Source organism: Serinus canaria, chromosome 1, assembly GCF_022539315.1.
Source record: "Serinus canaria isolate serCan28SL12 chromosome 1, serCan2020, whole genome shotgun sequence".
Classification (NCBI taxonomy): Eukaryota; Metazoa; Chordata; class Aves; order Passeriformes; family Fringillidae; genus Serinus; species Serinus canaria.
The window spans coordinates 21,077,655-21,091,364 of NC_066313.1; the positions used below are offsets into that span (position 1 = coordinate 21,077,655).

The 13,710-nt window shown below is 40.3% G+C and overlaps 1 protein-coding gene across 4 annotated transcripts; it reads left to right on the forward strand.

Annotated features, from left to right (window-relative positions):
• The first annotated feature begins 24 nt into the window (after positions 1-24).
• SLC35A5 (solute carrier family 35 member A5) lies at positions 25-10,727 on the forward strand. Of its 4 annotated transcripts, none has more exons than XM_050970105.1 (7): positions 25-131; positions 1,324-1,476; positions 2,225-2,323; positions 3,533-3,669; positions 6,863-6,930; positions 8,138-8,933; positions 10,349-10,727. In XM_050970105.1, exons 2-7 carry the CDS (start codon positions 1,347-1,349, stop codon positions 10,415-10,417), a joined length of 1,299 nt encoding a protein of 432 aa, XP_050826062.1. In that variant the 5' UTR covers positions 25-131; positions 1,324-1,346; the 3' UTR covers positions 10,418-10,727. The 4 variants fall into 4 exon arrangements, with proteins under 4 accessions (XP_050826062.1, XP_050826069.1, XP_018763649.2 ...); XM_018908104.3 differs by lacking the exon at positions 25-131 and adding an exon at positions 316-451; XM_050970112.1 differs by lacking the exon at positions 1,324-1,476 and having other exon boundaries at positions 42-131.
• The last annotated feature ends 2,983 nt before the right edge of the window (positions 10,728-13,710 follow it).

Genomic DNA, 13,710 nt, shown 5'->3' on the forward strand with positions numbered 1-13,710 from the left:
CGGGGCCGGGCCCGCTAAAGCGGGGGAGGAGGGCGAGCGCGCGTCCGCGCGGGGCGGGGCAAGACAAGGCAAGGCAAGGCAGGGCAGGGCTGGGGGCGCGCCCGAGCGAGCGAGCGGCCCCGCCCCACTAGGTGAGGCCGGAGGGTGGGGGGGATGAGTCGGGGGCGAGGGGGCGCTGGAGGGGCTTCGTGCGGGACCCTGGTGGAAGCCCGGCCTTGGGCGGCGGGGATGAGTGAGGGGGACCGTGCTGCCGCTGTCTCTCGGGACCCGGTGCGCCGGGGTGCTCCTGGCCGCGGTGTCCGAGCACCGGGCGCTGCTGTCTCGGAGCCCCGCTCGCCTCGCGCGGCCGCCGCCCCGCCGCTCGCGGCTGCAACCTGAAGCAGCGACGTGGCAGGAGGCTGTCCGCAATGCCCGGCGGCTGTTCCTCCTCCGCTGCGGAGGAGGTGGCGAGGTGGGTGTCCCCCCAGTCCGGTTCGACGCGCACCGGCCGCCCTGCCGGCATGGGACGGAGCCCAGCCCGCAGCTGGTCCAGAGGGGCTCTCCCTCTCCGCTCCTCCCTCGGCCGGCTGTTGGGGCCCCAGGGCCCGTTAACAGGTCGGACGAGTAACGGCGGCGCTGGAGGCGGAGGACGCGGCTCCGGGTGCTCGGCTCCCGCTGCCCTGTGCCTTCCCCGCCGCTGGGAACGAGCCGGCGCCAGGTCAGCCCTAAGGGGTTGGTCTCACTCCGCTGCTGTAGCGCTTCTCCTTGCTGGGATTAGGACCAAGAGCACATTAAAAATATTAAAGAAAAAAAGTATGTGAAATATTTAATCCTTTTAGCTAGCCCGTATGCCGTAGGTGCGGACTTCGATGGTCCTTCTCTCAGGGGTGACCTTATCGCTCTCTGCCTGAAAGGAGGGTGCGGCCAGGTGGGGTCAGCCTCTTCTCGCAGGCAACCAGCAACAGGATAAGAGGACACAGCCTTAACCTGCGCCACGGGAGGTTTAGGTTGGACATCAGGAAGAATTTATTCACAAAAGGGATGATTATGTATTAGAATTGGAGGTGATGGAGTCACCATCCTGGGAGGTGTTTTAAGGAAAGACTGGACATGGCACTTGGTGCCATGGTCTAATTGACATGGCAGTGTTTGGTCATAGGTTGAGCTCGATTTTTTTTTTTTTTTTTTAAGTAGGAAAACGGTAGTTGTAGAACAAGATCACGGCTTGTTCTATTATGTAAGCATCTTTGTATAACACAAAGGAGTAAAATGTACTTATTTTGCCTCGTGTAACTAGTTTCTGGAAGTACTGTTTACAGTGGTTTTTTATCCTGCCATCCAAAGGGCACTGACGGTGAGGCAGCAGGATGAAGTTGGAGTGGTGTAGTCGACTTGCCCTTTGCTCCAAGACAACCAGTCAGACCTTTCTGCTTGGAGGAGTGTTCATTGCATTGGGTTCAAGTCGAATCCTCCTGATGAAGTATTCTGCCAATGAAGGTACAGTTGGGCAATACCCATGATGTACCTTGAATAAGAAAGAGTTGATATTTGGGCTAAAACATACCCAAAACCCTACTTCTCCACCTGCAGAGTTTTTTGCATAAACATCATATATATATGTTATATTTATAGGGATATGTTTCTGCACTGGAAAATTTCTGTATAGCCAGTAGACTACCATAAAGGTGTAACTTGGGTTGCAAGTTGTATGATCTACGTTTAAAAGATGAGGCAGGTGATTTATTTTATAGGTAACTTTTCAAAGATGACGTTGTGTAAGCACTCTTGACGGTACATGATTTGATAGAAATATTTTCCTTGCAACAAGTTTAGAAGAGAAGTGGTATCCTATTGGATAAAGTGCTAAAACTGGCTGGTATTGCCAGTTCTAAAAGAAGATTATGTCATCCTGGAAGCCATTTTTTGTGGGGGTTAAACAATACCATACTGGTCTTTGGGGAAAGCCTTCCCATTTTAATTTTTTTTTTTAAACAGCCATGTTCTTAAATTCTTCTAAAAAAGTTCTGCTGTGAACTGGGACCAAATGAGGAAAGATTTCATCTCAGAAAAGAGGCTCTTCAGGAAGTTGTATGTCATAAGCTTTGAAACATTTATGACCGAAGTTCTGACAAAGCCTTTTGTGACTAAAATTGTGATTGTAATGGTTAAAATAGATTATTGCTCAAATTATGAATGCAGGAGACAGAAACTGATTGTTTACTCTCTGATTTGCTGGATCCCACAGATAACAAGTATGATTACCTTCCTACAACAGTGAACATGTGTTCTGAAGTAGTAAAACTGGTCCTATGTGTAGTGTTGGCACTCTGGAATAGGAAAAAAGGTAAGTACCTATGTTTTAAATAACTAAAATGTGTTAACTTTCTAAGATTTGCTGTCTTACAAACACTTTTTTTTAAACAATAGATGACACTCTCCACTTCCTGCAGGTTTTGCATTGCAGGTGATTTTTGTTTGGTCTTTCTTTTCTGTCCTGATGTAAAAACTATGAGAGATTAACTTAATAGCATTTCAAAATAGCACAGATCCAATATTTAAATTGGCAGAGGGTGTCAGGCACTGGAAGTTCATGTTAAATTAAACTGTTGATTTTGTCTACTTCTCCGGCAAACAGTCATGGCTCTGGCAAGCTGATAAAATTTTCACCTTCCTAATTTAGTACAGACTCACCTAAGGCAGTAAATAGTCAATCAGTGTTTGCCATCATTGCCTACTGCTGACTGCATGTTTTCTGGCTTTCTTTATTTTCTTTCTTATTTTTCTTTCTTTTTTTTTTTTTTTTTATTTTTTTTTTTAATCCAGATGTCTGAGTTTTGCTGAACTCAATGTATTGGTGCTTCAGGAGAGGATTAGATATCATTGGCTGTTTTTAAATCTGTGCTAACAAAGTACTTCTGGCAGCAGCTCTGGAGTAGTCTAAAGTTTATCACAGTCCTCCTCCTAAAGTTTGTGTCCTGAATACCTACGTAAATATCATTCTTTGGGCTTTCTCCTTTCTTTCTTATTTTCTTCCTATATGTTCTCTTTATACCCAGATCATGTGCTGTGGTCTGAAAATACTGAATTTTGGTTTATTTTGTACTTCTGACTTTACTGGCTGACCTTTGGGTGCTCTATGAAGGAATCCACTGTGTATGTCATTGTTTCTGTTGTAGATTTGATCAATAATCAACAGGAAGTCACACCCACTAAGGATGTCACTGTTGAATAGGGACTTTTGGCCCTCAAAGAATTGCTGACAATGGAATTTTTGCTCAGAGTGGACAAACACTGTGATGGATGTAACAGATTCTCTGATGTTTTCTTTGCTGAAGCAAGGAAGTGAGCACCACACAGGGTTGCTGCTCTAGGTGTGTGTGTTCTGCCCTGGAAAACAGGTTCCTGTGTTGCTAGAGAACTGTGGAACCCAAGAGTTTTCCGTGTAATGGTGTTTGTCAAAAGAGGACAGTGCTACCTACCTATTCTGTTACAAGGGAACAGGCTTTCAATAATAGGAATGAATGTCTTTCTAACTGATTTCTTTTCCTTTCAGAAAAGGGCTGTATGGATCATCTCTCTGAATGTTTTTCCTGGAAGAATGTATGCAATTCCATGAAATGGTCAATTCCTGCCTTTCTTTACTTTTTGGATAACTTGATTGTCTTCTATGTACTGTCCTACCTCCAGCCAGTAAGTATACTTACACTGAATAACATGACTTCTCATGTCTTAGTGGGCAATACTGCTCTTAGGCTGTCTGCTGTGGTAACACTGGCAAGGCAAGATTGTAACTGAACTGTCTGCTGTTTTAGGACAGAAAGATTAATTTGCTACCTTCCTATTCTCTTTCCCACTGGTCAGTGTTGTACAGCTTTCAGCACGGGCAACTCTTTATATTTTCTCCAACCAACGTGATTTAGAAATAGGAAGTGAAGTTCTTAAGAAGTGGGAGGCTTTTTGGTACTTCTCTTCCTTTGCCTTCTTCAACACTCTACTTCTCTTTCAAACAATTTGTTTCTCTTATTATTTGAGCTGCACATTTCTGTGGGGCTTTTGACACTGTGTATGTGATATAAAGTGAATAAATGTAATCTCACAAAGGGAATAGGTGTAACAGAAACTGAGGAGGGGATGAAGAAAACAGACTTAATTTTTGCATTTGTTTGTTAGCTATGTTTAGGTATAAAATTTAGTAGGTACTTTCTTCTAGCTACCCTCATCCTTTTGGATGAAACTGCATATGCTCAGGAAATTGTACAGGTTTTGTGCTTGCTTTCATTTCTGTATCATGATACTTTTTGGTTCAGAATCTATGTTTGCAGTAAGATGGAAACAGATGGTTTGTGCTAGCTATAAAATACTGTGGCTGCCCCTGTTGAACATTAAAAAGAAATGGTTTTCTACCTTCTCTATCTGAATTCCTCTTTCAAATATTGTTGTCTTAGGTGTATATTTCTGCTAGGGACAGAGCAGACCAGAGTTTAGACCAGGACTCAGCTGTAAAAACCTAGTAAAATCAAGAGTTAGATATCTTAAAATAACATGCACAACTGCTTGGTTCTATGGTTTTTTGTATGGGTTTTTTTGTTGATGGAATTTTTTTGTTGGGAGTGGTTGGGGTGATTTTTGATTGATAGGGGTTGGATTTGGGTGTCTTGTTTTGTTTTTTTTTGGGGGGGGGTTTTGTTTTGGGTGGGGGTTTGTTTTGTTTATTTGTGGGTCGTTTTGGTTTTTTTTGGGGTTTTAGTTTTAGGAAGGAAATTCAGTGATAAGATTTGTAGAAGAAAAGCCTGATGCATAGGAGGTTACATAAATGCTATTTTTCTCTTAAGCAATTTCATTTCGTTCAGTTAAGGTAATCCTTTGTGAAATGGACAGCTTTTGTTTTACATACACACACACACTCAGACATACTTTGTCTCTGTCCCCTCAGAACATGTGCTCTAAGATTCCTCTTTTTAGAACTTTTAGCATCTTTTAATTAGAGAAACTTTATGATGGTTAGCTGAAACTGTAACGTTATTATGATAAAGATGTATTAAAAGAGATAGCTAAATATCTCCAAGATAGATAGAATATCTTGATAGTGTACAAGATCATGAAGGTGAAATGTGAAGATTAAAAGGAAGATGGCCATACCCGACTGAACTTGGTCATGTGACTTAAAATACAAAGTAGTTTTTGGACTAAGTAGTACCTGGGTGAGCAGCTGCTGGAATTAAAGAGGTGCTTTGGTGAGATTTTTTTGCTTGAAACTTCAGCTATAACTGTGGATACTTTTTAGTGGCTCAATTTCCTAGAGGCTTACCTTTTGAGACTTTACTTGTGACATGCAGATTAGTGGCATGGGGAACTTTGATATTCATATTCCTTTTCATATAGGACAGAGATCTCTTGAGGTTTCAGAGAACGAAGTGAGTCAAAATTAATTTTTTTAACTATCCTTTGAAATATTTTGCTGATAATGTTACCAGAGATGTTGGATGGGAAGCATTGACTGTAAAGCAAAACCACAGTATGCATGAACTATGTCTACATTTTGCATAAAGGCTCTTTTTTTCCAGAGTGATTTCTGCCAAATTTCCTTGTTTATTCAATATTTTTCTCCTTCCACAGTGTTCCCCTAACATGAATGTTTACTGAGTTTTAATTTTGCAAAGTGGAAAATTAAGATGTGTTTTCTTAGGGTGGTGTCTCATTGTCAACAAGTGTTCAGGTTGAGAGCCTGTGTTGTGCTGTTTCATCAGAATTATTGTTCAGCAGATGGTATGTTGGGATAAAGTGAGAAAAGAGTCTGTGCTTTTCCTCTGATGAAGGAAAAAGACACTCTATAGCAGAATTGGGAATGTGGAAATGATGAGAAAATTTAAGAAAAAGTCTGTGTTTTGTACTCCTGAATCCATATATGCTTATGTGTAAAATAGAATAAAAAGCTGAGGTTCAATGGGACCAAAAACTTCAAATGCCTGGATCTGTTGTACATTTACTGACTATGCAGGGTAGTCTTGAATAACATGCAGTTTGCAAAACACCCCCAGCCTCATAAAGATTTTTTTAATCCTACTGGTGCTGGTGAATTCTGGTCTTTATTGGTAACTGGAGTGCTTAAAAGAGCCTTTTCTTGATCTGGTCTCCCAGTATTGAGTGTCTAATACAGAGACAAAACAGACAATCTTTGCCACAAGGAGTTTGCAGCTTGGGATCATGGCCATGGATTAGAGCACTGACGTTATTATATAGTTATTCCAAAATTAAACAGGAGCTTTAGAGTTGTCTTCGGTTGTGCTTGAAAATAGATTATTCTTTTTAAATTACAGTTGCAGTCTTAAAAATTCAAGCCAAGCACCTTTTTATCTTTGAGCTCTACAGCAAAAGCACTTGACATAGAAGAAGTTTGTTTACTGCAAATGGCTTGTCCAAGTCTGGAATTTAATGAACACTGCAAATGGCACTGCAGCCAGGAGCAGCCTCCTCTTGCTTTATTCTTTGCTTATTCTCATTTTGGAGCAACTTCCTCCTTTGTGTCAACACAGCTCTTTTTGCCGCTCTCTGGTCAGCCCAGCTGGGGAACTGATCTGACCGGAAACTAAACTGTTGTCTGCTAAGTAAGTTTTCTGTTGCACTGGTTTCCTCACATCTTCATTTCAGCATAGCTTTCCCCACTGCGGTGGAGCTTGGGCTCTATTGTTTCCCTGGGATTTTGAAATGGGACTTGACTATCATTTTACAGGTGTGTTATTGTACCATTTGGGTGAGAAAGAAAATTCAGTACCAGTGCTTTTCACTCCGGCACGTTGCAGGAAGGTGAACACTAGAAGTCGGTAGGTTTTGGTGTCCACAGTGTGTCTGAAGTATAACTTTATTCCTCTCCTTCTCTTTCAAGGCAATGGCTGTACTCTTCTCAAATTTTGTCATTATAACAACAGCTCTTCTCTTCAGGATAGTGCTAAAGTAAGTAGTATTTGCCAAAGTAAATGAAATTTAAATCTTCCCAGCTTTGATGAAGTTAAGCTACATTTTTTCTCTTTGTCTGACGGGAATGGTAATTCTCTTTTCTTGCGGCTGTACCAACTTGAAGAGGTTGTTTTGTTTTCTACATCTGAAGGTGTAGGAAATATGTTATTAGGAGTCCCTTCATATGTCTACACATTTGGTCAACTCTAGTAGAAAACAGTTGAAATCATGATTATATAGTCATTGAATGGTAAGAATAAAGCTTTCATTTATACATGAAATATCTTATTTCGTGATTGCCAGTGCTTCTTACCAGTCTGTTGCAGTTCTTGAGTGTAAATGTGGTCTAGTAAGAGGAAATGAGATACATGTGTGAAGGATAGCGGTGTGTTTGGTTCGTTATTAATGTGACAAAAGCCAGACTAAGTGTTCCGCTTTGCTGAATTTGTGCTCTTTATAGTATTATTTAGATTCAAAAAAGACTGTCAGGGAAATGGGTATTAACTTTACACTGTAAAAGTTGCTTGTGTTGAATATGGCACAAATAAGCCTTTCCTGTATGTGTTAATATGCCGAAACAGTGCCTGATAGTCTGACTTGAAATGCTTTTTCTCATTTTAGTTTTGTCTCTTGTGATGTCACAGTTCACTTAATCTTCCAAAATTTTAATTTTCACCAGGATAAACAGGCTTTGAGTGCAAAAACAGTATAAATAATTCTAATCATCTTATGAATTACATTTGTAGATTTATAAGAGTTACCATCATATAATAGTAGAAAAGGGCTCTAAGTCATAGGGGAAAAGAGCAGTATAATGAACATTTTCCAAAGAAAGATGGTAATTATTTGGATGTCTATGATGTTTTTTACTTTATTCATCAGACCTTTGTTGCCATGGAGACAAGAGTTGCTTTTAAGTTGTTAGGCAATCAGTATCTAGAAATAACATGATCTTGAAAGGCCTTCCTTATTTCTTCAGTATACTTTATTTTGTAATTCTTTCTTTGCCAGACTCGTCCCCCTTTGCCAAAGTAAGTCATGTTGCATTTTTGCATTTTATTGTATTCTGGAGAGACTTTTCTTTACACCTGTCTGTCTCCTTATTTCTGGCATTATGTCTTTTATATGTTTTATAGATCTGGATGTTCTGTCATTTAATTTATGCCACTGTGTTTCTAAATTTAGTGGCTTTTTTGTGTACCAGGCGAAGACTCTCTTGGGTACAGTGGGCATCTCTGGTGATTTTATTCCTGTCCATCGTTGCCCTGACTCGAGGAACTGGAGGCCATCAGCACAGCTTGGCTGCACATGGATTTCATCACAGTATGTTTTTTAGACCATCTAACCACTGCCTTCTTGCTACTGGACCTGAGGAACTATGTGCAGAAAAGGGCAACTGTGCAGCACCAAGTTTCCTTCACAGCTTCCAGTGGAATGTGACCAGTACCATGGCAGGAGCGTTGAAGCCTCTCCGCCTCAGCCTGGGCCATCTGCTTATTCTAGTGCAGTGTTTTGTGTCTGCTCTGGCTAACATCTACAATGAAAAGATGCTGAAAGATGTGAATCAGCTTGGGGAAAGCATCTTCACACAGAACAGCAAACTCTATGCCTTTGGAGTGCTGTTCAATGGGCTCATGCTCGCACTGCAGGCTAAGGACCGGAGGCAGATAGGGAACTGTGGCTTCTTTTATGGGCACAACATCTTCTCCGTGGCTCTTATATTTGTCACAGCTTTCCTGGGGCTCTCTGTAGCCTTCATCTTGAAGTTCCGAGATAACATGTTCCATGTTATGACTGCTCAGATTAACACTGTCATCATCACCACTGTGTCTTTTGTCGTCTTTGACTTCAGGCCTTCTCTAGAGTTCTTTTTGGAAGCTCCTGTAGTGCTTCTCTCCATATTCATTTATAATGCCAGTAAAGCAAGAGGCGTGGAATACACCACTCTGCGGGAAAGGGGAAAACTCATCAAAGGAGATGCATGGGAAAGATCAAGTGGGGTAAGGCTTTTCAGTACATGTCTCCTTTGGTTTCCTTTTGTTTCACCTCCCTTTATGCTATGATATGTTTGGAGGAATCAACTTGTGTGCGACGGGACTCATCCCTCAACACCAAAGTTCTGCAGTATTTCTTAAAGTCTTGGGTATTGCTTTCCATTTGCCACTTTTTGAAATCATGAAGCCTAGGTAAGCATTGCTTTCCTGCTGTGACTGTAGACAGTCCTGTGAGCAACTTCAGCTTTGTACAAATCTTTTCTTGAAAGTTTTATAACCAAGAGAGTTTACTTACCCAATTGAGAAACTGGAATTGATGCCTGGGAAGTAATTGTACTAAGTAGAACTGGTAAGTCTTTCTAGCTTAGGCCACTTTTGATGTTAAGATTCTTTCTACAATAGGATCAAAGATAGCTGAAGACAAAAAGGCAAAGTTTAAACACAGAGTTTTAACATGGTTTGGGGTTCTTTTTTTTTCTTGCTATATATTTCTTCCAGGCCTGCTAGTGTTTTTGTTCTGATTTGAACAGTGATCTAGTTAGCTAGAAGGTATCAGGGACAGCTTGCTCTTAGAGCTGTCATTCAGCTGAGCTGAGCAATCTCCTGATGGGGAAGGGTTCATGTTTGTGTCCGTCGGCCCGCGGGTACGGACGGGCCGTGGATGCACGTTGTAACCAGCAGAGAGCGCTGTCCCCACTGCGTTCCAGCAAACATTAAGCTTGGAGAGCAAACATTAAACTTTACAGAAATTCCACATGGTGCCTTCTAGGTTGTTGTTTAATGAGCAACAAATAACACAAATTCATATATTTTTGGTGTGCCAGGTGTCATCTATTTTAGCACTTACACCTAAGCAGCTGTTGTAGAAACGAGTAGCACTATGCAAAGCTAGCTATATCTTGGGCTGCATCAAAAGCAGTGTGACCAACAGGTCAAGGTAGGTGATTCTGCCCCTCTGCTCTTGTGAGACCCCACCTGTAGTACTGTGTCCTGCTCTGAGGACTTAGATCTGCTGGAATGAGTCCAGAGAAAGGTGATCAGAGGCCTGGAACACCTCTTCCATGAAGACAGCTTGAGAGAGTTGGGAATGTTCATTCTGGAGAAGAGAAGGCTCCAGGGACACTTTCTAGCATCCTTCCAGTACCTTCTAACTCAAACCATTTTATGATTGTATGGAAGAAGGGGATACAAGCTGTTTTAGGCAGTGATTCACAAAAAAGTGTTAAAGGTGCAGGGAATGTTTTTTATGAGTATGTATTTCCTAAACCTTATGACACATTTGTAAGAGATTTAAATTACAGGATTTTGCTTTAAATAAGCCTTAGTTGTTTTTTTTTCTTTTTTTTTCCTTTTTTTTTGGTGGTATTAATAACAAGATGACTTTTGCTCATATGGCTCACTTTTGCTTCTGGTCCCTGTAGGATGGAGAGGAATTTGAGAGGTTGAACAAACCAAACAGTGACATCGATACAGATGAAGATTCTCTCTAGCATGGAGCTGTCTTGGAGGAGTGCTATTGCTCACAGTGAGAGAGTTAATCTTTCATTAACATAGGGAAGAGTTGTTTTTCCCCACTGACAGACAATAGTCTGTCTGGAACTGTTTTGGGGCTGGATGTCGAATGTGGATGAGGACAATATTCAAGCTGTGTATATGGAAAGTTGTATTCATTTGTGCCTGTCTCCCAGTGTCTGGAGAAATGGAAGTCTGGAATGCCTTTGTAGCTGGTGAATTTTACATGCAGCTTACGTGGCCTAACTTTGAAAGAGCTTGAATAAAACAGAAGTTTATTAAATCGTATGAATGCATCATCTTTTTTGTGTGTGTTTAGAAAGGGTTTGTGTAGAGGCTTAGTTTGCACTGAGCCCTCTACTGAAAACAAATATTATGCAGCGACAGTAATGCCCTTCTACATCTGGAGCACTGAAAAACAGAAAAATATCAGAGATGATATTGCAGGTGGCAATATCATCTGGTGTTGTTCTACCCTGGCAGACTGATAAGGTCTTGCATTCATTTTGTAGAGAGAGAAGTCATTCTGCAGAGTGCCAGGTCTAGTGATCTCAGAATTTCTGTTGAGGCATCTGCTGGATTGTATTTTGACTGAGAGAAAAATAGGTTCCAAATTATTCAGAGAATTTTGAAATAGGCAAGGGAACAGGGATGCCGATAAGGGATTCCTGGTGTGTTCCAAAGCCTCTTCTCTCAGAGCAGTGGAAAAGATGTTGGTTTATAATTTCCTCCCTTCAAAAATGTGTCTTTCATAGTTGAAAGATACTGTCAGAAGAATTCTTAAGATAAGCAAAGAGTTCACTGTCAGAACCTCATACCAGAGTGTATAGTAAGCAGTAAGTGATGCATTTCTCTGGACTGAAGACAGTCTTGCCTTTGTTCCCCTCTGCCATCCTGTGCAGGCTCTGTGTGTAAAACTTATGTGTACTGTATTGATGTCTTATTGCTATATTAACATACCTCCTGTCATTTATCCATCAAGAGGGTCAGCCTGTTTTCATATGTGGCCCATGGTTTATAACTGTCAAGTTATAAATTAATCTAAAATTTCTCAATTTTTTCCTGTATTTTTTAGAGTATATATTATTAATGACCATACAAAATTATTTTAATGTTGTTGGTGAGAAGTTTTTTGCATCTTATTTCATTGTGCTTGTATAGCAGGCCATTTCAACATAAGAAATCCTAGTTGTTTGCATCAGAATCAGTTTGTGCAGAATGAATAGAAGGTATATTTCAGTGTAAATTCCAGAAACTCCATTGCTCTCATTGGTTTATGATGTTGTATGTTGGGAAATGAAACTTTAAAAAAAAAAAATCAAATTGTTAAAGGCTTAGTGGCAATGAGACTTTTTTTTTTTCATTTCATTCAGCTTTACAATATATACCTGAATTTGTTGCCTTTTTCAGTCACAGCTACGAACTTTGGCAGGTACTTTCAAAAAGAGTGAAAGTTCTGTTAGCTTTAGATTGCTTTGCGTTTATGTGAGCAGTTACATTTTACATTAAGTTCCAAAGACCTTTGCCTTGCATCAAGTGAGAACATAGAAATCAGCCGAGATCTGACTTCTAAAGGCAGAGCATCAAACCAAAGATGAATATCTTAAAAACCATATTTGACCTCTGTGCCTGAAATATCTGCATCAAGAGACAGGAAATTTGGAAATGACTGATCTTCAGCTATTTTAAAGTGCATTTAGTTATTGCTTTCAACTCTTGTCCTGCTTAATGATTTTCTTTTTTGTAAATTTCTCCAGTGCTACCATGCTTGACTTGTTTGCCAAAGTCTAAGTTGGCAAAGGTATTGGTTATGTAACTGTTGATCCAAGTTTTTACTCATGCTGCAGATTTGGTTCTGTCTAACATGTAGAAATCTTTGTTATTTTCAGGTTGGAGGTCTCAGAGAAATTGTGTTGGATGACCAGGCAGGTTTCTTATTATCATGAAGGAGAACTGTATATCCCCTTTGCAGCAACAGGAATGTTAACTGATGTCTAAAAATGGGTAAGGATTTGCATCCATTTAGCAGTAACATAGGGTAAATACTAACCCAAAGCTTAACATGCAAATGTTTGCAGCTGTGCTATTCATGGCAAAGGTAAAATTTAGTGTATAGGTGAGATTTGTTAGACAAAGTGACTGAACACTAGTCAGCTGGAGACAGCCCTGGTGAGCAAGGGGGAGCAATTCTATGAAGTTACATGTTTCAGATAGATCGTATGAAATCTCACTTGATTATGTACTTCCACTATATGAAAACTACTCCATGTTGGAAAGCTTACTTATATTCGCTCAAAATTACAATATGGAAATTTATGAGGATGTTTTTGGAGCGCAGTATTTGTTTGGCTCATAATCTTTAATGAATACTTTGGGCAGAGTGCTCGTGCTAAGCTTTGATTTAGAGCCCAGATTCCCAAATGTTTGAACTTAATTGCTGCTAAGGGTGTTATGTTCCTCCCTCTGGGTTTGAGGAAATAGTTCACAAAACATTCCAGGAAGAGAGGTGTGTTTGTGTTCCTCTTGCTTGTAACAAGTCAATTAAAGTATTTCTTTTGGTTAATTTCATCTATTTTGTGAATGTCGAAGCTTCAAAGACAAACTGTGGATGAAAACAGCCCTCTTGGTGCTGAATCAAATGCCATAAATATGTATAAGAAGAAAGATTTTCTTAATCACATAGAATCTTCCCACTAAGATATGTTGAAAAAGAACCTTAATCTCAGTAAGTCTGTCCTCAGAGTGATGCTGCAGGGGCAGATCCAGTGATCTGGATTTGATTTGTTTTGCCAAATGAAGTCTTCATTTGGAGAAATGTAACTCCTCAATGCTTATAGCCTGCAAGATAACTACATGTTGTCGTTGAAATAATACTTTGGCTTGGTGCTCCTTCTGGCTTTGCTTTTAGTTTTCCATAGGGAAAAGTGGGTTGCAAAATCAGGACTTTAAATCATTGCTTTAAGTTTCTGGGTATTTCGTATCATTTTGTAATAAAGACAGAAATAGGCACCAGAATGTAGAATAATGCAGAGTGTTCTACAAATTCTATGAATATTTGTAGTTTTGGTTAAGAGCCTACTCCTACCTTCCTTGATAAGTGGACAACTTGTTTGGAGTTGTCTTTTTAATGCAACTCCCACTGAATGCCTAGGCGGGGTTTGGTACTTGCACAATTTGACTTAGAATTTTAGACAAGGCTATGAAAAAAAGGCCATTTGGATAGGTACTACGCTCTTTTTAAGTTAACCCTTGCAACACAGGACATTTAATT